This window comes from Alligator sinensis, unplaced genomic scaffold (genome assembly GCF_000455745.1).
Source record: "Alligator sinensis unplaced genomic scaffold, ASM45574v1 scaffold1291_1, whole genome shotgun sequence".
Classification (NCBI taxonomy): domain Eukaryota; kingdom Metazoa; phylum Chordata; order Crocodylia; family Alligatoridae; genus Alligator; species Alligator sinensis.
In genome coordinates, this window is record NW_005842219.1 from 1,813,873 (window position 1) to 1,839,499 (window position 25,627).

Below are 25,627 nucleotides of genomic sequence, written 5' to 3' on the forward strand. Positions count from 1 at the left end.
GAGCCAATGGAGGTGGGGGAGCCGAGTAATACCTGGGTGGTTGCAGCCGCACCAGGAACAGCCCCGCTGGGAAGCTGCACACACCTCCCCCCATCTCCGGCGACCTGGCACACAAGCAGCCCCTCTCCCCACACACATGCACAATATACAAGAATAAGACTATTTTGAGCTATTATGCAATTGCCTCTATATACACTACTCAAAAAAACATATCAGGACAAAAATATTTTTTGATATAAAATTAATATGTTACAGTAGATGTTTAATTTTAGTTTATATGATTTTTTTTATTTGTAATTTGTTAAAATAATATATTCTAAAAGATGTTGTATGTGTGGCCCTCAGCAACTCACCCAAACTCATTAAGTGGCCCTCCAGCCAAAATAATTGCCCATCTCTTGTATAGTGTGTCTGGTTGTGGACTGAGGGGCTAAGCAGCTGTCAGAGTATCCTACAAGAGTGGTCTGGGTACCTTACTGTACTTGCATCTAAATAAATGTTATTAAATGCGCTGTTCTGGTGACGAGAACATCAGACATGAACATAAAATATACACGTTGCATTTTATCTACCAAAACAAAACCATTGTGAGGTCTTATTGCTGTCTCCCGCCCGGCTGGTTTTACAGGAGCAGTCAGCACCACACATGCTGTTCCTCAAAAATGGGTACAATTTTGCCAATGCAAGATAGAGCAGAAAAGACCTTTTAAATCATTTAATCTACTCCTTAGCCAATGCAGGATGACTCTGTAGACACAAATGCTATCCATGTTGTCACAGTACTAGCACAGGACTTAAGAGACCTGGGTCTACCATGACCAACTCTGCCACAGCACCCAAAGGCAACCTTGGGGAAATCACTTCATCTCTGTGCCTCAGAGGGCCCTTACTCCCTTTCACCCGGCCTGGTCTTAGGTCTCACCAATTAAACCTTGAAACACTTCGGGGTGTAAAAAACATCTCTTATTATGGATGTGTGCAGTGTCCAGCCTCAGTCAAGGTTTCTAAGTGTTATTGTAATATAAATAATAAATAGCAATAATGGTACACAGCACTTCCCAGTGCTATCATGCACGAAGCTGGTGTGCACACAGAGGAAACATAACAGAAAGCCACAACGTCTCTGCTCCCTTAGAATTACAACGTGAGTGAGTGTGTGTGAGCAAGTGCATGCATGCACATGTATGTCTGCACACATGCTGGAAGGAATCAATACTTGTCAAATGGAAAAGAAGATGAAGCCAGTAGGAAAAGAAATTTAATTTTATGTTTTCTCAGAAGATACTAAAACAATAGAGAATGAAAAAAACATGAAGCTCTACGTGGGGAGAGAGAAAGCCAACAAGACAGCAGTGCTTTTTCATGTCTTCCTTAGCATTTGATGTTCAAGACTTTACTGTTTCAGAAAAAAAAAAGAAAAAGAAGAAAGAAAGAAAGAAAAGCTTTTCATGAAGTTAACTTCGAACAGACTTTAATGTTTCCAGCTGCATTTTACAGCTCTCTCAAGTTGTCTGTTATCTCTCCAATCAAGCTGTGCTGAGCCTTAAAACACTGCAGAAGCGTAGCACAATTATAAAGCAATCCAGCAGAAATGAAGCACCTCAGTGAACCGAATGGGAAGAGCCACTCCTTGTGTCAGGTCCTGCTAGCCGTGTGTGCATGGTCCACCATGGTCTCTTCTGCTTCCCTGGGCAGAGTGTGCATTTGCCACAACCCTGAGCGGGTTTTTTTTCTTCGAGGCACAGACTGCCCTTTCTTTGCTGGCAAATGCTGCACCTGCTTAACTGCTGTGAAATGCCCCAGCTGCTCATCCAGCTTCCCCCTCCCCACCACAGCTCCTTCTTTCCTTTCTAAGCTGGTGTCAGTGACCTCAAACGGAGCCATGGCTCCCAGTCCCAAGTCCGAGTTGACAGCTGCACCATCAAAAGCAAGCGCAGGATCCACGCTGGGTTTCCACGTTCCACTTCAGGATCTGGCTTGGGCTGCTGAGGAGATTTCAGAGTCTTTTCTACTGTTCCCGTTATGCTCACTGCAGTTTTTAATCTGCCGGAGGAACATCTAACGCAAGGCAGCTGATAGATGAGATGCAGTACATGGATCCGGGGTTGTTTGGTTGCCCACACATTGACTGTAACATCAGGATGGACAAGACCTATTCTTAAATCCAATCCAAATGCACAGGAAGGGGTTTTAAAGCAGGCAGTTTCTTTTTTTTTCCCCCGCCCACATTTTACAATTATCTCTAGAGTCAACAAAGCTCCAAAAATATAGGTTGCATGGTGGCTAACATAAGAATAGACTTTTACTGGGTCAAACCATAGGTCCATCTTGCCCAGCATCCTGTGTCACATGGTGGCAGAGAGCAGATGCTGAAAGGGAGAATGAACAGGCTCTAATCAGGGTTTTTTCCATGTTCAACTGATTTCAGTGGCATTACGCCTGCTTAGGCCGGCTGTGGATGTAGCTCAAGGAGCTGGAGACAGTAGTGAGACTCCCAGTGACTCCTACGGAGCTTTTCATTTCTTTGTGCCGAAAGTGGAGGCGGACAAAGAGTTTTTCTAAACCTTAAAATGCTGTGCATGAGACCCTAGATTGCCAAATCATTCCCTTCAGGCAGCTTGTAGGCAAAGGGGCAGGGACAGCTTCTTCTGAAGCTCAGCAACTCTGCTATAGAAGGCACTGACCAGAGTCACTATTTGACCAAGAAAGAAAAGTGAGCTGCTTCCAGGTCTTCCTCCTTTCAGTGGTATATATGGATCCCCTTCCAGCTGCTAAACTCAGTGCAAAGCTCCACATCTGCGTCCCCACAGGATAAGGATCATCCAGGGGGTGTTATCCATGGGCCCGATTGACTAGTTGTGCATGAAATTAATTCCACCTATTACTCCCCATTGTCACTAGTCTATGCAATTTGCAATTGAAATTTGCCATTCTCAAACTACTGTGCCTTTATTTTGAGCTGTTTCTATGCTGTGGTGAGTAGAGAAGGGAAATCTGGCTGTCTGATGTTAGGGCAAAACGGGGCCCCAGGGCCAGGTGGTGCCAAGCAGCTGCTGGGACGTTCCGACTTCAACAGAAGTTAAAGATGCCTGGGCAAGATCTAGCCCCTATGTTAGTAAAGCCGTTCATGATAACCAAAGAGCTACTTATAGATCAAATTATGGTAATTTAGGAATGAAAAAACTTAATCTGCAATCAGCAGGACAGAGAACAGCATGGAATCCTGAAAGGCAAAGAGAGGAGGATAAGGAAGAGACCTGAGCTGGCTGTCACACTCTAGAAGGTCTATCCAGCTCTAGCCCTTCATTATCCTGAGACTTTCCTTAAGACACCCATTCCTACTACATGATGTTCGAACTGGCTCCATGCTGCTGTGGGGAAAATGTCCTCATCGGTTTTTTGAACCTTTTAACAAGGGCCAAGAAGTGGTTCTGAACTCACACCCTTATAAGGTTCCCCCCTTTTCATCAAGACCCCAAAGTCTCTTCTATTAACATTAATCTTTATAATTGTCAAGTTCCCTTGGCATGTCAGGAAGGGCTGTGCTAGAGTTTCAGATAAAAGTGCGTGTTGAAGTGAGGTCTGTGCATGCAGAGAAATGCTGTTCAGCAGATAAGAGGTTTCTCCTATCATTCACTGATGTCTGATTTAGATTACTTTAGATCCTTTTGAAAGGGGCAACTACACTATAAATCAGAAGCATTTTCAGGGATGCTTTACAACACCTGCCACTTGGAAGAGCTTTCTGTAGAGGAGTGAAGCTTTGGCCATCTGTAATTCAAGACAGACTTATCAGATTTCATCTGCCTCTTAAGTACCAGGCATTCCCTCAGAACTCCACTGTGAAAACATATTTTCACCACAGTGTTATGGTCCTGTTCGTGTGACAAAGGGAATTCAATCCATAGGAAAAGAGTTTGGCTTTAATGTCCTGTGCCTTAGTGGCCTCTGTTGTGTAGATTTAGCTTTGATCCAACACCAGGCTATTTGGATAGCTGGGCAGACACACAGGCTAGAGCTACAGAATGACCACAGGTGATTTTTTAATATGTAACAGTTAGCTTCATATTATAGACTATGCTATTCCTTGTATAGCATACCTTCTCTCATTGCCTCTTACCTTCCACATACAGTATAAAGAATTTGTTCACATACGTGGTGCAAGCAAGTTGTGAACTTCAGCAAATCTACAGACCTCTCCCTAAACACCTTGTGCCAAGTAGAAAGCTCAGTTGCAACATTAAATGAATTGAGATGGATCATGACCAAAAGTGGATTTCTTCAATCACAATAAGCGAACAAAGTGAATAAGTGAAACAAATTTTAGCCTCCCCACAATGAAAAAAAGGGAGGTAGCAGATGAGTGCACCAGCATACAAAGTCTTCTACAAAGCCAAGTGCACAAGTTAGATTAGACCCCAAGCAAGTCTTACTGGTATGGCTAGCACATATGCAGCAAATAATCCAAGCAGATGCTGGCCCTGGCAACTGTACAGGACTAATATTTTTACTAGAATGAACTGTTCTTGAGCAATTTCTCCAATGGATTATCCACAAATATGGTTCCCATCAGCACCAAGCATGTGCATGCATACAGAGGCTGCTTATGTTTTCCACCTAATATGTATTGCAGTCATATGTATGGCTCTCATATATACTGCAGTCAGCACACACACAAAAGGCTGCTTTCCATTTGTGCCTGAATTCCTGTATTCTCCTCGCACCATCCTGGTTGCAGTGCAGCACAGAAACCCCTTCTAGACCCATGAAGTCTACTCCCTGCTTCAAGAATCTGGCTCCATGAAGACACAATGCTTGAGTTCAGGGTCTGTCATCTGATGAGGGAAATGGATTTTCTAACACCTCAAGCCCCTCCTTGCCTTACTGCCCAAGTCACAGGGAACACTGGAAGCAGAGCATCCAGCATTCATGTATCAAAAGCAGGAAACTGAGGCTGATGGCACACTGCAGCTTTACAATGTGAGAACTGGACAAGGGCAGTAGCACAAAGATGCATCAAGAGCCACTGAGTGCCCGGGGCTTGATTGCTCTTTTGTCTTGGCTTGGAACATGAAGCATGGGCGGTGCCACCTTCTGGCAGCTCCAGGGAGAGTGAATGATGTACTGAAGCGTGTCCTCAAAACAACCTACCAACCTGCAGGGCCTGCTTTCCTGCATGAAAAGGTAGGCATCATTCAGAGCGACAGCTCCACAGTAGCATGCTCGCTTGAGGTTATTTACTACACAGAGTCCAGGATTCAGCAACACGGGTAAACTCTCTTCCTACCAACATTTTTCCCCTTGTGCTTGCAAAGGGATAGTGAGAGCACAGCACTGGCATGAGTGCAGAGCTGGGATCTAGGGCTCATAGCAATGAGAGTGAAGGTTACATAGCAGGGGCCTTGCTTCCTAGCAGGAAGGCAGGGGCCACTTGTTCATTCTTGCAGTCGCCTCCTCTCCTCAGCACTTGCACCTTCATTGTCTGCTACAGCATTTCACCTGCTGGCCAAAGGACAGAACAGGCATATGAGAACATCAGCTAGGAGGCTCCTTCAGGAAACGGCATGGGAAAGAGAAAAGGGTGTGTGGCGATGATGAGGTGGCAACACTGCTTCACCAGCTGGAGAAGAGAAGGCTTTGACCTTGCTCCTACACTGGGGTGCAATGCACAGTGGCGCAGTGCAATTTCATCTTCTCTCCGGGATTGCAAGAGAAAGGGATAATGTCTCCTACCTGTCAATTTATTTTCTAAGAGACTGCAAATCCACTGATCTGGCACTGATAGGCTGGGTCCCTTCCCTGCAGTGCGCAGAGGCAGACAGGCTGTCAGTCACGAGCTGCCCTTTGTTAGAGGCTTGCTCACTTCCTGCGTGCCAGAGCCCTCCAAAAGCCAAAACACCGATCATGACATAAACTCTGAAACTGTTAACTTAATTAGCCAGGCACGCAGTGCTAAGCATTATGTATGATTTAGTCTGATTAGAGCAGACAATATCCCAAACCCAAAACAGAGGATGGGTCTGGATCAGTGATAGTGCAATCTCAAAGAAAAAAAATTGACAGATAAGAGAAATTTTCCCCTCTTACTTAAGACATGTCCACCGATCCGGCACTGATGGGATGTGACTAGCAGTGAAGAAAATTCTGGGTGGGTACAGAGAAGATGAGATAATACTGATGGAGTATAACTCTGCTCTCACTTCTTTACAGGAGCGAGACACTTCACATGGCAGCACACAAAGAACGCCCCCTCCTGGAAACTCAGTGAGATGCCCAGGGCTCGACTAACACTGCCATTCAATGCAGGGTTTTTCAGATGGACCTTTCCGCCTTGGTGGCCACTATCCTATAAGTCTCAAAGAATAAATTTGTGCTCTTAACTACAGAACTCCTAACCTCATAAAAAACACAGCTGCCAAGCTCTTTCCTTATGCCTATTCCCACCACTCTGTGTCTGAGTTGAGTATATCAAACAGAGAATTTGGTAGATGATCGATGATCTCTCTCACCTAAACCTGGCAGATCTTTAGGGCCACGGCTTATGGCTGGGTTTTCCCTTAACTTGCTGGAAGGAGGAAAAATAAGCAATTCTCTGAAGCCCATTAGGGGGCTGGGAAGGGAAAATGGCTTGAGACTGTGGGAAGGTTGCAGGGGGGAATGGGCTACAGGGTTACTTTCTTGTCCTTAGAAAGAAACTGCTGCCTGTGGTTTCTGCACCATTGAAAAAGGCCCTTGGAAAAAAGACAGGCGAATAAGATGGAGGCTTGCAGAACTTGCTGAAACTAAACTAGAACCTGTACATCCAAGGTATACATTTTATTGTTAGCTTGATCCCATAGGAAGAAACACCAGCAGATGGGACTGCCTTTCCTTCAGTCTCTATACCCCAAGTCAGGGTAGCTCTATCTGACCATGGTATCATGGAACTGAAAAGAAACATGCCCTTTTGTGAGCCTAAATCCTTAAGTTTGCTCTCTTATCAGGACTGTTTCCTGGTTCCAGCTAGGCACAATGATTTCTCTAGAAGAACCTGCAATTCAAATGACCTTCCGAGGGGAAGACCCTTGTGGCTGGGTCTGGCAGGGATCCCACCACCTTTCCCAATATCCATTTAGTCCCTTCACCTGGTACAGAGGTTTACAAGGATGCACTGGACATTGACACAATAAGTACAGCTACAGAAGACGAGTGGAGAAGTAGATATCTCCTGTGCTGTTCATCAGATTCCCCATCTGCCTGCTGGGTTTTCCCTTGCTGACACTAGCGTCCTGCTGAGCCTCTGGGACAAAGACCGAGAAATTCCAAAATGCCCCGTCATCCCAGATCCATTCCACTCAAGAAGCTGGCCCATTATGTGCATCATTATTTGAATGGAACTGAAGGTCATGTTGGGGATCCCCAAGGAAGAGGAATATAGTGAACACAAGTTTTTTGTTCCACATTGGTTGTGCAGTTCAAACACCCTTAACTAAAGAACACATTCACCCTTATACTAAGGCCCATTTATGCCTCAATGCAAGTAAAACTTCAATCTGAATGCATTTGAAGGCCCTTGAAATGCACCTTCCCACCACAAATTAAACATTTTGCAGATTTCCATAGATGGAAACAGCTGCGTGCTTGGATTCTAACCCAGTCCAGGAGAATACTTACGGCAAAACTTCTGAAAATCTGTTTGCAGCTCTTTCCTTGAGTTCATAAAGATTCTCCCCTTCTCTGTGCCAACAACAAAGGTACTTTCATCATGAACAGCAATGCAGGCTACTTCGGCATTTAGTTTGGAAAGTGCTGAACACTGCAGAGAAGGGAAGAGCATTTGGTTAGTACAGCGCCAGTGTAAATCGTCATATTTTTTCACATTGTCATCTGTCACTTTCATGCATATTTAATAAGTTGTTTGTGTTCTATAATAGCTTTTTAAATATAGCCAAATGGATTTTCTTTTCTTTTTTTTTATTTTAATGTAAAATGTCCTTTCCATCAAAGTGAACATTTCTTTTTTGGTCAAAATGTTTTATTTTCTCCAGGGAAAATCCCAAAGTTGGAATTTTTTTATTTTCAATAAAAATTTTCAGTTCAGAGAGTTCAAAAAAAAAATTAGCACTGATTACTGCAGATATTTACCAGGAATGTTTTTTGTTCTAACTTGTAATAAAAAGTGAGCTATTCATAGCAGTTAAAAAATGCTAAACTTTCCTATGAAAAATAATTTAAAATTTTTCATTAATTCTCGCACAATTGGACCTGCAGAAAATTTTACTTCAGTGATTAAATATTGTGCGTGGTCGGGATCAAAGACGTCATTGGTCGAGTGATTTTTCTTGTGTACCAGTATTTAGTCGAGACAATAAAGGGATGGAAAAGATCTCTCAGATTTTCTTGTTTCATTCATTGTTACCAAAAATATTTATCATCATCATATGTATTCTTGTAGTGCCTAGAAGTCCCATTTGAAACCAGACTCACATTATGCTTGCTGCTATACAAACACGCAGCAAGAAACTGCTCTCAGCGGTTTACAGTTTAAACAGACACAGATGCAAGAGATTGCTATACCCATTTTACAGAACTGAGGAACTGAAGCAAATAGGAACTAAGGGTCAAATCCATAAAGGTATCTGGATACCTACCTCCTCCTTGGTGTTTTATCTTCCATTGAAATCAATCAGAGTCTGGGCACCTACATCAGACAGAGGCACCTACTGGTAAATAGCTTTCTGAGTCCAAAGCTAAGTGACTTGCCCAAAGTCCCATAGGACAGCTTGTGGCAGAACCAGGGACTGAACCCAAATCTCCTAAGTTCCTAGTCACAACCCCACTTTCTGCTGTACTTTTAAATGCCTCTAGAGGAGGCGCTTTCACCAGTTCTCTGGAGAAGACCTTCATTCTACTTAAAAGAAGACCAACAGCACAGAAGACTTCAAAAGCACAGGAGTCTGCAAGATAATTGTGATATGCCCCACTAAAAGACAGATGCAGCACTTCCAGGATGGCCTTGTCATTAGATCAGTGGTTCCCAACCTTTTTTATACTGCAGACCGGGCAAACTCACTCAAAGAATTTTAGCGGACTGGGTATAGAAACAAACTAATTTACATATTTAAATTTAATTCACATATTTAAATTTCATTTTTACAGTGGGGGGTTGCAATGATCGGATCAGGTTGGGGCACCACAGCTGCGGGCACCAGGGGACCCTGCAGGAGAGGGGGCTGCACAGGCGGTTGCCCGGGGGGGACCCAGCTGGGGTTTCCTGGGAAAAAGGGGCTTTGCTGCCTTCCCTAGGAGCAAGCAGCAGAGCTACCTCCCTGCCCTCTGCCCTGGGCATTTCCCCGCCTGCATCCCCCAGCTCCCAGCTGCAGGTGGGGCTGGGGAGTCCTGCCTGGCTCCGCGTGGGCCCTGGTACCTGCTGCACAGGCAGTGCCTTGCCGGGCCTGGGCATGGTGGTAGGAGCGGGATGAGGCACACGGAGCCAGCTGCCTCCCACCCAGGGCTGTCCCGCCACCCAGCTTTAACCCTGCACATGACTGCCGGCTGCAGAAGCCACTTGCCTGGGTGGACAGACTGGGGTCTGAGCTGGAGCAGGCAGGTTAAAGCTCATGCCATGACCCAGCAGCCAACCCTTTGCGGCCCAGTGGTTGCAAACCTCTGCATTAGATCACCCCAGCTTAGTTATGTGGAAACAGTTTCTTAGAAGAACAACAGTTAAACTAAAAATGGAAAACCCCATTAAAAAGCAGCATACATATTTGCCATGTTAGCTCACCTTCATCTGAACCACATACCTGCCTCTTACAGCTCAAACATGCAGATTATATAACTACAGGAATGGCATAAACCATGTGTGCACATATGTAGGAGGAGGAGAGGATGCACAATTTCCCTCCATTAGCCTCCTCCACTTTCTGCACCTTGTTGTAACTGCATTCTGTAGAGAACTTTTTTGTTGGTGGTGTTTTTAGCATTACTGCAATGCAAAGTGTGTAAATGGCCAGGATTTTCAAAAGTGACAACTGGTTTGGAGTGCTTTAGCACTAGGGTACTATGCCTGAAAAAGGCTCTAAATTTCCAGAAGTGAAGTATATACTTATGTACATCTATCTTGTAAGAAAGGGATTTATATGGGAGAGATATTTAGTTCATTACATTTTTCTGTGCATGATAACACTCATGCACACACATACTCACATACTTTCTCTTCCTGATCACATTCACAGTCAGAAATAAGATTCTCTCTGGTCCAGGAGACTTATCCAGACAGTTATCTTGTTTATGTAAGTGAGGCTGACTTATGTAAGATCTCTACTGGGAATTTTACGTCAAAAGATATGAAAGTTATTTTCTTTGTTCTCAGAGATAAAAGCCATTGTTTCCTTGTTGTGTAAAAACTCACAGTAACAGTGGTAAAACAACAAGAAAAATACAATCCGTTGATACAAACATAAATATTAATAGGAAAACAATACACATTTGAGATTAACTTTAGCTGACTTTACGATCCTTTATGACTGTCAGTACAGGGATGTGATTTTCATTTCACAGTTCAAACGGCATGACGTGCTTTACCGGAGCAGAGTAGATTGTGATGAACTCAATACCCTCCCCCCTAAATCCAGCTTTCACTTGACCCAATTAACCTAATGTAAAATGAGCTGCTGGATGGCAGAATGGTTTCATGGCAGGGATGAAGCTCTCACACCTTGATCTTCTCTCATGAAGGCAGACGGCGTCAAACCCTCTCTGATTGCTGTTAATATAATTGTTAACAGTCACTTGAAACTAACAGGTCCAATTTGTTTGGGGAAATTATTTGGTTTCCTTTTTGGTCACCATGGGCCATTGGGGATGGCTCCAGCATGTATCATCCAATTTCAGCCCATTCTACTTTTCTACATTATCCTGAACTAGGAACAGTTCCTTACTCATCTGTAAGTGCTATAAGCAGGCAAGTGGGAGGATGACCTCTTTTTCAGTTAACTTCACTTACCATTGAATCTAAGGCAGATACTAAGCTGGTGATGATTTCATCCTTCTGAGGAAAAGCTGTATGCCACTGGTCTGGTCTGGAGCTATTGAGGGTCCCATCAGAGGTCTTCCCCATCAGTGCCATATTCACCTGAAACAACAGAAGTCAAGATAAATATATGTATTATTACCTCTGCCCTCACTGTCACAGCAAGTAAATGTGATGGCCAACAACTCGGCCAATGCCAGGAACTGACCTGGAGACCTCAAAATGCAGGGCACAAGATCTGGAACAAACTGACTAGAGGTTTCGCCTTTTGGGTGAAATCCAACCTGTATGGAGGGTCAGAAAAAGATTTACGTATCCCCTTACAGCCTATGTCAGGGGCACTGTCCTGGTGCCCAGAAGTGAGTTCCACTTTCCACAAATACAGACGCTTGCTGAAAAAATCCATTGTTGTTCTGGCAGCAGTACAATAACTCCACATAGACCACAGTCCCATTTTGCAGGCCATCATGCAGACATGTAGCGAGAGACAGTCCCTGCCCCAAAGAACTCACAGTCTCAATGGCCAGTACAGATAACCAGGGTGAATTGAGGCACGGAAGAGACTTGCTCAAGGTCACCCCGAAGGCTAGCTGAAATAGGACCCAGGTCCCCTTGTCTACTGAACCATGTTGTTGCTCAGCAATGCAGCATAAAATCAAAGCTGAGTGCCCTTTCCAGTACAAACCTTGTTTGAAATTACCAAAAATTACACATTTATGTTCATTGACCTTCCACTGTTGCTAGGGGGACTCAAGGACCCTCTCTTTATGTGCGACACTGCAGGCAGAAAGGAAAATACTGCGCTGAGTCGAGAACATTTGACTATTTGTTATCCGTGGGGGAAGAGAAGGGAAAAGGGTTAGCCTCTCTGATCCTTAGACTCCGGGATCCCGACAACCTCCGGTGGAAAGCGTTAGCAAGCAGTACAGTTACCGTGGGATGTGGGCTGTCAGATGAAGCTGAATGAGTCAGTTCAGCTAAGCAAAAATGGGTCACCTTACTCCTTGCTTCAGTGCAATGTGTCAGGTAATCAACCCTGTACTCCTCACAAGTTCATTCATCTGATGCAAGGCCTGGTTGGTGCCCACATACCAGCATTTCTGTGCCAGCCTGCATTTCCCAGAAAATTTAACCCCCTGTGCCCTGCATCCTCCCTTTATTTTCTTATAAAGAGGACTGGTCCTGGCTATCCATCCAGGGTTGGCAGGTAAAAGGAAACGAAGAGCGATTAAAAAAATTCAGTCTGTTGAGTAAGATGCCCACATGCAAATTATTTCATTTCTGTGCAAAACCATAAATCACACTGTCACCAAAGTTTGTAACCACAATTCAACCCGAGCCCATGATTCACTCAGTAGTCACAGAGAGGCACCAAACTGAGCTACCTCCCTTCACACTTCCGCATTGTCTGATCAATGCGGCAACCATGGGTCCACACTCTTTGCTCCATCCAATTCCTGCATGCTGTAGAGGGAAGTGCCAGATCTCAAAGGGCTGGATTACAGTCCCTGGATTCTCTGCTCAGCCCAGGGCAGAGATCAGAGTAATGGAGGAGCTGCTATAACCATAGCGGTTTGCAGTGGTCTCCCAGGGAGGGACTGGGTGGCAAAGTCAGAGTGTAGCATGTCCCAGAAACTCCAGCCTGCCTTTCTCTACCAGGATCATCTTGGAGTGCAGTGAACTGCCAGCTATCTGCTCACGGCTCCACCACGTATACGAAGTCTTGGCTAGGAGAATACAGGAACTCTCTATTTCTTTGGCACTGTCTGAGACTACAAAGGAAGAGGTGGGTGCCGGGGATTTACCACAGCACGCCTATTTTCTCTTCTCGCCTCCCCAGTACAACCTGTAACAAAAGGCCCTTGCATCCCTGCTATGAAATGTGGCATAATAAACAGGTGCAAAGCTGCAAAACTGCACAAGGGGGGGAAAAAAGAGGAGAGAAAGATAGAGAGAGATCTAGACGTTGCTTTTAGACACAGTAATTCTTGAATCGATTTAGGAAGCAAACTGTTGCCTCCCACATATACTCTGAACTCTATGAGTCACTGTTACCATACTGAATTATGGAACTGAGAGAACCCTTCTGTGATTCATTAAAGCCCTGCTCTGAAAACCTGATCGGAGGTGGGGGGAATAAAAATAAGTGGCAGATACAACTGCAAAGCAATTTGAATTTTTAACACCGAGAGGAAAGCATTCGGCTTCCCAGTGGGAGCAAATCTTCCCATAGGATCGGGGCTACCATTTGGTTTCTCTGTCCTGCTGTTTCCTTTATCATATCATAAGCTTTTCCTGAGGAGGGTCATAGCAGCTGGTCTCTGTGTCTTTTGCTCCCAAGGAAAGGAGGCTGTTCTAGCAAGAGACTTTGTAATTAAATAATTACACACCGTCAAGGCGTTTTCCAAGTAAAACAAGATTCTTCCCCCACCCCACCCCCCATTATTACAGAGGGGATTATTTCAAAAAAATTAGGCTCTGAAATAAGCTGGGACATGCAAAATGCACCACCTTAAAGCAGACACCACCTCAGAAGAGAGCTTTATTGCAACAGGGTTTGATAGACCAGAATCCCACTGAACTCCCTTTTGCTTTACAAAGAGGTTTGTGACAGCATGAACTAGCGTGTAAAGCAGGTGTGCTCACACAAGTGGGGAGATAAAGATTCTGCTCTGTTCGGAGCAAGGAAAAGAAATGTGGCGTCCACATGACTCACCTGGGTCCCAGGCTTGATGTTCCAGCAGCCACGGCAGGTTATTGGGGAGACTACACTGAGCTACATCGTGGCAGCCAGGGATGTCACTCGGCCACTGTGTTATGGCCGAGAGTTTTCAGCAAAATAAGTGACTGAATATCCAATACATTGGGTGCCGAGAGCTTCTGAAACCCCAGCCGCTCGTGTTGTAATGGAAGGTGCACACGCTGGAAAACCATACTCTTATTTAGACGTCTAATGGGGAAAGGAGTCTTTTGCAAAATCCAGTCCTGGCGGTGGGGACTAGGCCCTTGGAGCTCTGTCGGATTGCGAAGAAGAGGGAAAGAACGACTGCGCCTGCTTTGTCAGACACTTCGCCAGACTTCCCCATCCAGACGGACAAAAGGTAGCTTACATGAAGCCAACAGGAACAGAAACCAAATCCTGTGCCATAAAGGTATCTAGTGAGCTATAATAATATGCTTTGTATTCCTAAACAGCCTCCCATCCCACTGCTTTGCAAACATTAGTTAACTGAGCCTCACAACAGCTGTGAGGAAGGGAAGTGTTATCTCAGTGTTTCCATTTGACGGAGGCCGAGCCTGAAGCACAGCGAGATACCCAAGAAGGCAGAGACAAAGCTGGATGAGGACCCCTGAATTCCAGGCAAACAGACCATTGTTTTTGCTACCAGAACATGAGGTTTTTTCCAAAGCAATTCTAGTTACATCACTGCACTCTTGCTTCAAGCAAAAATAAAACAAGACAAGGTCAACTTTAACATTCACATCTTGGTGAATATCCAATAAAAATGACACCTTAATTTTAAAAAGATGAATTCATTTTTGTGTCTAATTTTAACTTCCCTCTCAAGCTAATCAGGTTTAGAGAGAAGGCATTTTTAAGTTGCTTGAAAGCCCCTTTTGTGCAACTCCATTTTCCCTACGCGAAACTTTTGACCGAAATACATGTTAAATGATACCCTGCTGTGAATCCACAGCCCATTTCAACAGAACAGTCACAGAACCGAAGTTTGCATGGCCTCCGTTACTGGTTCAGTATCATATGTTCACATGAGCAATCGGCACGGCATTATACAGTGATGAAGCACAGCTGTAAGTCTCACATCTAGGCTAGAAAACCACCAACCTAACCCAAGTAACAGGTGTTAAACTGCATCTGCACATGCATTATAGGCAGAAATGCAACCACATGAAAATCACAGCCCAGGGAAACAAAATCTCTAGCTGTAACTGGCTTCATTTTTTTAAACTAAGATATAAAGTGGAGACTGCAACTTCCAGCCCTCAAGAGCAGTAAGACTATATATAAAGTACCTCCTCAACATGCACATTTAGGCAGGCCGTACCTGATTTTTTCTCTCATTTAAACTGGTTTATATAGGGGCTATTCTAGTGTAGTCAGTGGAATAAGACCACTGTAGAACTGAAGAAAATGTTTGTGGAAAATCCCTGGTTTTTAGAGAAGGAATGATTGCATGGGTTTCAATGACAGGAAATTGTGCTAAGCTTTCACTCCAAGTGGGACTTTATCTCAGGTTGGGAAGTTTGGTTAAATTATCTTAATTTTAGTTGTGTGTGCACATACATGCATATAATAACTCTGGGATAATAGGCAGCCCTGTAAACGTAAGTGCTGAAATACCATATGTGCAAGTGCGCGCACACGCACACACACACACACAAGTATTTGGGGTCTTTGCGGCATGATCACAACCAGGTTGTACCAGAAGTCTCGTGAGAAAACCTGCTCGAAATCTATGTTGATAAACCCCCAAGTCAAAACTGCAGGAAGCTTTTCAGCAACAAACTTCCCCAGCCCTTGAGATCAGTCCATCTCTAGTTTAAAGCTCAAGAACGTCCAAGTAATAAAATGACAAAGATGTCACTTCACCTGGGAAGGTATGGGAGACTTCAATTTTGCAAACATCTGCTGGAAGGACAATACAGCTAAAAATAAAATGTCAAGCCAGTTCCTAAGTTGCGCAGAGGACAATTTTCTCTTCCAGAAAGTGGAAAATACAACTAGGGGATCATCTATCTTAGATCTTTTCTTGACCGATAGGAAAGAACTGGTGTGAAGGTGATGGGTAGCTTGGGAGGAAGTGACCACAGTATGACAAATTTCCAGATCCTGAGACAGGAAAGCATGAGGTCAGTAAAATTAGGATGCTAGATTTAAAAAAAGGCAGATTTCATCCAACTCAACGTTGGCATGGTGTCACGGAAGGACAGATTGAAAGATAAAGGTGTGCAGGGGGGCTGGGAGCTTCTACAGGGCACAATATTGGAAGCCAAATAAGAAACTGTCCCGAAGCGATGGCAAGAGACCAATGTGGCTGCACAAAGAGCTTCTAAAATGCCTCAAATTCAAAAGGAAAGCATACAGGCAATGGAAGAATGGGCAGGTCACCAAGGATGCATACCAGGAAATAGCAAGAACCTACAGGGACAAAATCAGAAAGGCAAAGATAAGGAATGAGCTGCACCTGGCAAAGGAGGATAGGGATAAAAAGAAAAGGTTCTATATGTCCAGAAAAGAAGGACCAAGGAAGCTGTGGGTCCTCTGTTAATAAGACAGGGGAAACTCCTAAGGAAAGATGCAAAGAAGGTGGAGCTACTCAACTACCTCAATTTGCATTTTCACTGACTGGCTCTCTTGCATGCATACTGGCCTCTGGCTTCTTTTCTGTTCCATCCAGGAAGAGCACAGACCAATTGCAGACGCTTCCTCAGCCTGACAAAGGGCGTTTGTACCTGAAAGCTTGCAAAGAAGAATGTTTCCAATTATTTTAGTTGGTCTAATCAAAGATATCAGATTTACCCAAAGAACCTCGTCGAGCTACTCAACAGAAACTTTGCCTCAGTCTTCACAAAAAATGCAAGCTGCCAGACACCTAATGGAGATTATCTGGATAAGGAAGCGGGAAAGCTGAGGGAGGGGAGGAGAGGAGAGGTTTAGAGAGCTTTTGTTGGATCTGAATAAATTCAAGTCAGCAGGGCCAGAAGAGCTTTATCCCAGGTCCTAAAGGAACTGGCAGAGATCTTGGAACCCTTGGCAATGACCTTCATGAAGCTGTGGGAGATGGGCCAGGTACCAGAGGACTGGAAAAGGGCCATCATAGTGCCTCTCTTTAAAATGGAAAGGAGGAGGACCCGGGGAACTACGGACCAGTTAGCCTCACCTCCATACCTCGGAAATTACTGGAGCATATGATATTTGGGATATGCTGCATATCCTAAGGAAGGCCACTTGCAAGCATTTGGAGGAGGAAAGGCTGATTGCTAGCAGCCAGCATGGATTTTGGAAACACAAATCCTGTCAAACAAACCTGATCTTCTTTGATAAAGTAATTACTTGGGTGGATGAAGAGAATGCTGTGGATACAGTGTTTTTGGACTTCAGCAAGGTTTTTGAGAAGGTCCCGCATGACCTTTTCATAAAGAAATTGGAGAACTGTGGGCTGGATAAAACTACTACAAGGTGGATGGATAACTGGCTCAATAGATGCGAGCAAAGGGTAATTGTTAATGGGTCCATGTCAGAATGGCAGAAGGTTTCGAGTGGAGTCCCACAGGGGTCTGTCCCTCAGCCTGGTGGAGGACAGACAACATTAATGTGTTTTTAAATGTTTATTAATGATTTGGATGCTCACAAAGAAAGCTTCCTGAGCAAGTTAGTGGATGACATGAAACTGGGAAGGATTGTGAACACACTGGAGGATGAAAGTACACTTCAGAAGGATCCTGACAGATTGGAAAGTTGGGCTAGAGTTAATAAGATGAAGTTCAATGAGGACAAATGCAAGGTGCTACACTTTGGGAATAACCAAAAACACAAATACAAAATGGGGACACCTGGCTGGATGGCAGCTCCATAGAAAAGGACTTGGGCGTCAATATGAATCTACGGTGTAATGCAACTGTACAAAAGTGAATGTGTTTTTGGGCTGCATCAACAGAAGCATTAGGTGCAAGACACAGGAGGTAATAAGGTCTCTCTGCTCGGCACTGGTTAGGCCTCATCTGGAGTACTGTATGCAGTTCTGGGCTCGACGTTTTAAAACGGACATGGAGAAGTTAGAGAGGGTCCAGAAATGGGCAAAGATGAACAACGACTTGGAAAGCAAGTCCTATGAGAAGAGGCCGAAGGAACTAGGCATGTTCAGCTTGCAGAAAAGACGCTTAAGAGGGGACATGATGGCAGTCTTCAAATACCTATCTTTGATAAAGAAAGACCATAAAGAAGCGGGAGGATGTGGACCAATGGCTGGAAGTTGCAGCAAAGCAGCTGCAACTTTGGATAACTGGAAAAACTTCTTTACTGTTAGAATAGTAAGGCAGTGGAATAGACTGCCTAGGGAAGTTGTGGATTCTCTATCATTGGAGGTGTTCAAGGAGAGGTTGGACAGCCATTGGTCCGAGATGATCCAGGCATACATGCCTATTTTCTACCATGGGTATTTCCCATGCTCCTGGGCTTTGCTGGTTGCTCCTGCCCCCTCTTCCCCTCCCCGTGCCTGCTTTTTCTGCTTTATGTGTCAGGATGCTTTTAAGCCTCCCCAGACACCTTGGGTGCTGGCTACACCTAAGGCTGTGAACTTCAACTGGGGTGTGCCAGTTCTCCTGCTAAGAGCAAAGCCAGAGGTTCCTGGCTAGAGGGTCTTGCTGGCTAGAGGGTATTTGGGGTCAGAAGGAGATTTTATCCCATGGTCAGACTGGTATGGACTATGGGGGTTTTGGCCTTCCTCTGAAACAGGGGATGTGGCCCTCTACCCAGGACTTCTTGAGTGTATATTATGTGTACAATATTAGCAACATTAAATGTTGTTAATTATTAACAACCCCCATGGCAGGGGTCGGACTTGATGACTGTTTAGGTCCCTTCCGACCCTACCAACTATGAAACTATGAACCATTTTATAGAAGCAGGACATTGGCTGATGTGGTTCCCCTATTTTACCAGGGGCAGGTTAAGATGTTAGGGTTTATATTGTGTCAGGGTTGATGGCAGTCTGATGTAAAGTTTAAATTATGGTTATATGGGATAGTTTGGATCCTACCTCAGGCAGGGGGATGATCTCTGGAGGTCCCTTCCAGCCCTACTTCTCTATGGCTGTGACTGTCATACATGCCATGGCAGTTTCCAGATCTTTTGCAACCCAGTGTTATAAAGGGATAAGGAGCAGCGAGCCCACGTGAGATCATTACCAAGGCTTTGTGCACATGCGTGGCAGAGATGGAAAGGAAGAGAAGGAAAGCACAAGTGGGAAAGGAAGAAAGCAAGAGTCACTAAGGGGCTGGCACAGGGGAAAGCTCCAAGCCTCTGAGTCATGTCTGAATACAAATGCTGCTAATTTTTGAATTGCTGGGCTACGGGTGACTTGAATTTCGCTCACATAATTTATGCGGTTACCAGATGGAACTGCAGCTCCGCAACTCAGAATTGCCCACTCTTTATTCCCTGCGCATTTCCACCAGGAGAGCCAGAAAGGGAGAAGAGAAACTGCAGTAAGAGCAGCACAACCAGCAGTAAAGAGTCCAAAATGGGGAGCTTCATGTGGCCAAACCCCCAAAGTTAAATTGCTATCCTGCATCTAGAGCCTCCCCATTTCACACCTGGAACCTCTTCCATTTTCCTCCACCCTTGCATCCATTTCAGCTTGGCAGCTCTGGGGAAATGCTGCTGACACTCCCAGCACTGACAGCAGCTGGGATTTTCTCCAATTCCCTCCGGACTATAGCAGCTTCCCTGGGCTGCCTCAATGGCCTGACAGCTTCATTTTTAAAACCATTTCTATCCCCACAAGGTGCAGCATAAAAGCAGCGTCATGTAATATTTTAAGTCTCTTTTCATTCTGGTCCCTTGTTAGCTTTTCAGTAGTGAACATAAGGCATAAAAATACTCCTCGTTTTTATAAGCCTATTATGAGCTCCCTTCTATTATTATACTGTAAATGCTGCACTATTGAAGCCAGTTTTCTGGGTGTCAGCATTTGAAAGCCATTAGAGGAACACGGCAGGATATTCCCAGTGACCCATTCTGCCATGCAAGGATGTTTGATTTGCAGCTAAGTTTTCATTACGGGCCCATGAAAAACAGAGCCCAAATGTTCTCTGCTGCCAAACTGGCCCAGCACTACCCAAGCAGGATGGGGATACTCTGGACCAGTAGAAAACATGGTCCCATCTGAAAAAGGGCACCATCTCTTGATGTATTTCAGCATTTACTTCATGTTCTGTGCCCCTCCTTCTGGCTGCCTGCTTTCACCTGGACTCTCTGGCCTTATAACTAGGGCGACCATCATAATTTGAGGGAAATCTGAAGGAGTGCATGCACATACACACACAGCCCGAACTCCGCAGCTCCCAGAAGCGGGGTCAGGGTAGACAGTGTTGCACACACGCACAGACACACACTCAGCCCTGACCTCCACACATGCACACACGCACACACACACAACACTGACCCTGCAGTTCCCAGGAGTGGGGCCAGGCAGGATAGCACTGCACACACACACACACACAGGAGAGGAGAGGGGCTGGGCAGGACAGTGCAGTGTGCACACACACATGCATGCATGCAGCCCCAACCCCAACCCTGCAGCTCCCTGCACGCACTCCTCCCTGAAACCCTCATCAGGAGTCACACGTGAGGATAAGTTCCTGCCAGTCCAAACCTTTTGATGCAATTTTCTCCAGCGACTGGGATGCTGAGACAGCCTCAGAAATCCAGGACTGTCCCGCCCAATCCAGGACACATGGTCACCCTACAACAGGATTGTAAATGTTGTGGAACAGGCCTTCTTGTTCCATTCGTACAGCGCCTAGCACAATGGGGGTCCGTCCCTGTTCATGTCTGGGACCCCTGAGTGCTCCCACAATAACACAAACTACTAAACACATACTTTGCAATTTACTGAAAGAGCAAGCAAGGGGAGTCATGGGGGTGAGCCTTTTTTTTTGGAGCAACCAACCACATTGTCACCTTTCTCCCTAGCATTTGTCAATCTGGCCCATTAATACTGCAGGATCTCTCCGCAGGGCATGGATGGTTTCCTACTGTGACTACATCCAGGGGCTGGCACAACAGAGCCAAGACCTTAGTTGTGGCTTGTAGTTGCCACTGTAGTTGGGATGTTCAAAACCACTGACCAGCCAGACCTCGCTGCTCCTGCACTTGCAGAGTTAGGCCAAAGCTGAGCGTGGCAAAGGCTCCCAGCCTTGCAGCAGACATGTTATTTGCTTGTAACTAATCACTGGAACGCTGCAGCTCCAAGTGGGAGGTCGAGCCTGTCAGGATGGTACGACCCCATGCCGAGTTCTGGAGCTGCCACTTCAATATATCGATATATAGATTATGATTGACACTGAGCCCCACTCCTACATTACTGCTTCCTTCCAGTCGCCCCTCACCCACCCCGACTACAGGGATATTTTCTGTGCTCACATCTGCACTCTTCCTTTTACCTCACTCTGTCTTGCTGCTGCCCTGATGGTACTGCGACTGTAGTGCATGAAAGTAAACTGAGGAACTGGCTGCAACGCGAGGTGCTCCTTTCCTCCCAGTGTTGATACCAGTCCCAGCCTCACCAAAATTGAGTCATTTCTCCACTTCTGCTCCCCTGCAAGGCATTGCATTCTCCCCCCTGCCAGACAGTTCTGCTCTGCACCACCCTGTTCAGCATCCAGACTCCTGGGACTGAAAGCAGAAGGATGAAAGCCCAGGGTGAGACTTTAGCTCTCAAGAACAGGTCAAGGCAGTTGGAGATGTACTTGCTTCACTTGCACAGTGAGATTTTGGGGCTGCCACACTCAGCACCCAGCTGCTTTGTCCACGCACTTTGCAGCATGATGGCCAACGCTATTTAACCCTGGCCATGGAGCAAATAACATGGTCTGCTCCAGCCCATTGGTGAAACCTTGGAGAAGGGGCAGGGCGATGCTACTGAGCTTTAATTTTGCAAATAAAGGGTGGCAAATTAGACGGTAATGATTCTGGGCCATTCAAACCAGATTGTAAATCATGTGCTTGAAGCTGCAAGCAGATAAAAGGGGCCAGAGAATTTCTAATGAAGCAAGATTAGAAAACCAGCTGAGACTCGGAGGGCCTGCCTGAAGAATAAGAATGAAGCTAGCTGTACTTAACTCGATTTGCGACCCAGACAATAACTGCAGAAGGCAGCAACTCAGCAGAGCCAAGAGCAAAAACCTGACTGTTTTACTGCAGGGCCCTGGGACCACTCTCCCTGTGAAAAGGAACCAAAATGAGAGACAAAGACAGGCCTGTCTGGAGGGCTGGGATGGGGCAAGGCAGAGGGAGCCTTTCACTGCTGAAATGGAGGCCCAGACACTCCTCAAGAGGGGTTCCCCAAGAAAGGCGCTTTGTGGTCTCATGCTGGCCCTGAGCGGGCAGCCTTCCACATTACACAGGTTCCTCTCACCAGTCACCGACCACACTGGAGCCACCGAGAAGACTAAGAGGTGCCTTTCACCAGCCAAATGCAACCACAGCAATGGCCAACCCTGGCGGGAGCAAGGCAAACCCCCTCCCCACAGGACTTGCTGACCAGTGTGAGGGGAAGGCTCTTAAATGCAAAGAAAAAACGAGAGAGAAAGTGGTTGTGACCGAGTCACTCCCTGAGAAATGCGCCTCCAGGATGGACTTAGGGCCAGCTTCAGAGGATGGCTGTAGAGCCCATTCCAAGGTCACTGAGCCACTCCCCGGACCCAGGAATACCATTGATGGTTGGGTCCTTCCCACCAACCTTGTGCTGCCCCTACTGGAGGTGTGGGTGCAAGGATGAGACACGGGAAGGGTATTGCTTAAACAGGGCTTTCTTATATCTGTGCTTCTGCATGGCCCTCGGGGGCATTGGAACGGGTATGTAATAGCCAATGCTGAGTGCTGCACTATTTCTTTCAGCCTGAGCTGTCCCTTGCTGCTCCTGAACTGGCTCAGGAGCATCTGGCCTTTCCTATCTGGAAGGAGCTTGGTGCTTTTGCCTCGCCCTAGTCACATCCTCACATCTGGGCACTGAAACAGGTGGGCATCAAACAAAGCTTCCAGTTCATGGTCTGAAGAGATCTCTGGGCCCGTTTTGCAGCCAGCTCCTCCCATTTTAAATCTGAACGAGAGAGGGACAGAGCTGGTGAGAAGGCTCAGGCTTCAGGAGGAGGTAACTGTTTTTAAAGGGAAATGTGAAGCTAGGAGGAGAGAAAGGTGACACATGGAAGCAGGGAGCAGACTGGGTACAAGGATGTAGCTGAAAGGAGTGATCCATCCAACATTAAAATAAAGGTCCAAAAAAGGGAGGGGCATGAAACAAAGTCTGGCTTCTGCACTTATCGAAAAATGCCAAGTGGACTCATTGCTGTGAAAGGGTTTTTCTGCATTTGTAACAGGGTAACTGAGAGTAGATTTTGGACTTGGAGGCCAGGGCACCGACTCCTCTGGCACCGAAGGGCAAACACTATTTCAAACCATGTGGTGGAGACGGATCACACTCTGTCCCAGAGGATTCTGCCTATGCAGGATAGATAAGCATGCATTCAGCCATGCAAAGCCTGCTTGTTCCTTCCTTAGGATATTAGTGTACCTTCCTTCCATGAGCTACACTAATAAGGGTGGAGACAACTCCTTATTAGATAAAAAGATATCAACAGGATATCTTTTATTATGGCACATGCAGCATTTCTGTTACACTGCAACCAGACATGCTGGAAAGCCCCTCTCAGTCTTCTCCAAGGCTGCAATCAAAAAAGGGCAGAAGCCCGCAGGCCAGGATGGTAGCAATAGCAGCCACCTGGCTAGCTGGGAGCATCCACATCACTGCACAAGTAGCTGTTGCACAGATCAGACAGGAACACTTGCTCTTTCTAATTCCCAGTTCACACATAAGAATAGCAAAACACTTAACAATCTGTATAGTCCTCAGAATTCAGTTTACTAACTGGCTACTGCACACCGGCCCTCTTGGAAATCATCTTTCACCACAGTCTGCTCCATAAATGGCCTACAGTTAAGTTAGAAGGGTCTCCAGAGCCAGATGTGTGTTCTGGCTGCCTGAGCTTAATGCTCAAGCATTAAGCACCGTGTGTTGGAAACACTCTCTCTTCTAGCAGAGGATTGTCTTCGGGTTTTACAAGAACAGCTGCACTCAGCTTGAAACTGGACCAGAACGTCGATGACCCCATTTTAAAGGTTACAAAGGATTTCCTGCTGGAGAGAGAGAGAGAAAACATGTCTGGGAACAGAACTGCAGAGGAACGATGCCTTTCTGACACAAGGCAGAAGGGAGAGAGTTTTCTCCTTCGTTTGGAAGGCGGAGAGGTAATTACAGCCGCTCCAACGGCTCTGCCAAGCCGTGCCAAGCCTGACCCAGAAAAATCCTCTTAAAACCATCTGACATTTCTTACCGCGGTGCTGAGTGCCCAATCTAAGCCAATGGCTGGGGAGGGGGGTGTTCAGGATGCACTTGGAAAAGAGTATATTAGTTCAGTGACTTTGTGAAATAAAACAGGTATATAAATATTCCTTGGTGGTGCTCCCAAAGCAATTCTGTAGATGATCTTAATGGCTTTGCTAGCGAACAGTGCTAGCTCTTCGCACAGCTCTTCACATGCGGGCACAAACACACAATGTCACGTTGGGACCATAAGTCAGTGACCTTAATGAAGTCTCCTATCATTCAAACCAGTTCAATAGGGGGCGGGGGGTGTCTCACTGCCAGGTCACCTCTATCTGACACATGGGGGTGAGCAAGGTTGAGCATGAAGGACAATTTGTTTCCAGCTTCAGGTCAGGGCTGATCGGACCTGTAATGCCTCTCCCCTTCTTTACAGGCAGAGAAAGCCTGCAGAGATCCCAGAGTACAGTGTTTCATATTTAATAGATTTCATAGACATTAGGGCTGGAAGGGACCTCGGAAGATCATCGAGTCCAGCCCCCAAATGCACCTTGCTCTCCCTTGAGTCCCTTTGGGTCGATGAAGAGCATCACATGCTGGCTGCAGCATGTATGCCACGAGGGTGCAAAAGTCTTTGGCCTCCTGCAACGTGACAATGCAGCTCTCACTAGGGCAAAGTTCAGCTGCACCTGTTCAGACTGAACTGAAGTCACTAATAAGGACAGGGTGTCACAGCACGACAGCCCAGGGTCAGCACAGAGCTCCAAGGCTCAGCTTTGCATTCGCATCACTGATCAATACCCTACAGTGCCGAGCGCTGCACACGTGCAGGAGAGAAAGCTGCCCCAAACAATTTACAATCCAACCATAAGGCAAGAGGCAACAAGTGGATCCAAGCAGACAGAGTGCAGACACACAACGCATTTACACCAGTATAAATAGGTCACACCAGTGTCCAGAAGAGACACACAACCACCTCTCTCAAGATAGCAGCCCTTGGTCAGCACAATTACAGCACTATGCCACTAGGTAGCGAGGAAGCCGGTGCTAGCCCAGGGGCAGGCAGTTATTTCGGGTGTAGGGCCGTTCAATGAGGTTTGGTGAGCTGTCAAGGGCTGCAAGGGTAGCCCCGCCCCTTGATGGGTGCCTCACCCCCTGGTCACTATTTTGGACCCACAGGCCAAACTCTAATCTCCCCCCACTCCGACCTTTGCTACCAGAAGTCCCTCCCCTTGCCCCAGAAGTACTCCTTTTGGGAGGGAGGGTGTTGCTATCTTGAAACCAAAAAAAAAAAAAAAAAAAAAAAAAAATCCCAAATCATATACTAAAAATAAAACATCTACTGTAACTTATTTTAATTTTATTTAAAAACATTTGTCCTTATTTATGTGTGCTTGCATAGCATATCTAGAGGCAATTGCATAATAGCTCAAAATACAGTCCTACTCTTGTATATTGTGTATGGGCGATAAGGGGGAATGTGGGGGGG

General features: G+C 45.9%; 1 protein-coding gene across 8 annotated transcripts in view; it reads right to left on the reverse strand.

Moving 5' to 3' along the window:
• The window catches only part of GTF2IRD1 (GTF2I repeat domain containing 1), a 167,320-nt gene that overhangs the window by 83,738 nt on the left and 57,955 nt on the right, over positions 1-25,627 (reverse strand). For 5 of the 8 annotated variants that reach the window (XM_025208080.1, XM_025208081.1, XM_025208079.1 and 2 more), the window contains 3 exons: positions 10,988-11,116; positions 10,189-10,302; positions 7,654-7,795 (listed from right to left, as the gene is read on the reverse strand). In XM_025208080.1, coding sequence (XP_025063865.1) covers positions 7,654-7,795; positions 10,189-10,302; positions 10,988-11,110 — 379 coding nt within the window. In that variant the 5' untranslated portion in view covers positions 11,111-11,116. Of the gene's footprint in view, positions 1-7,653; positions 7,796-10,188; positions 10,306-10,987; positions 11,121-11,222; positions 11,299-25,627 lie in introns of those variants that run through there. The other 3 variants (XM_025208078.1, XM_025208082.1, XM_006027029.3) reach the window with 3 other exon arrangements.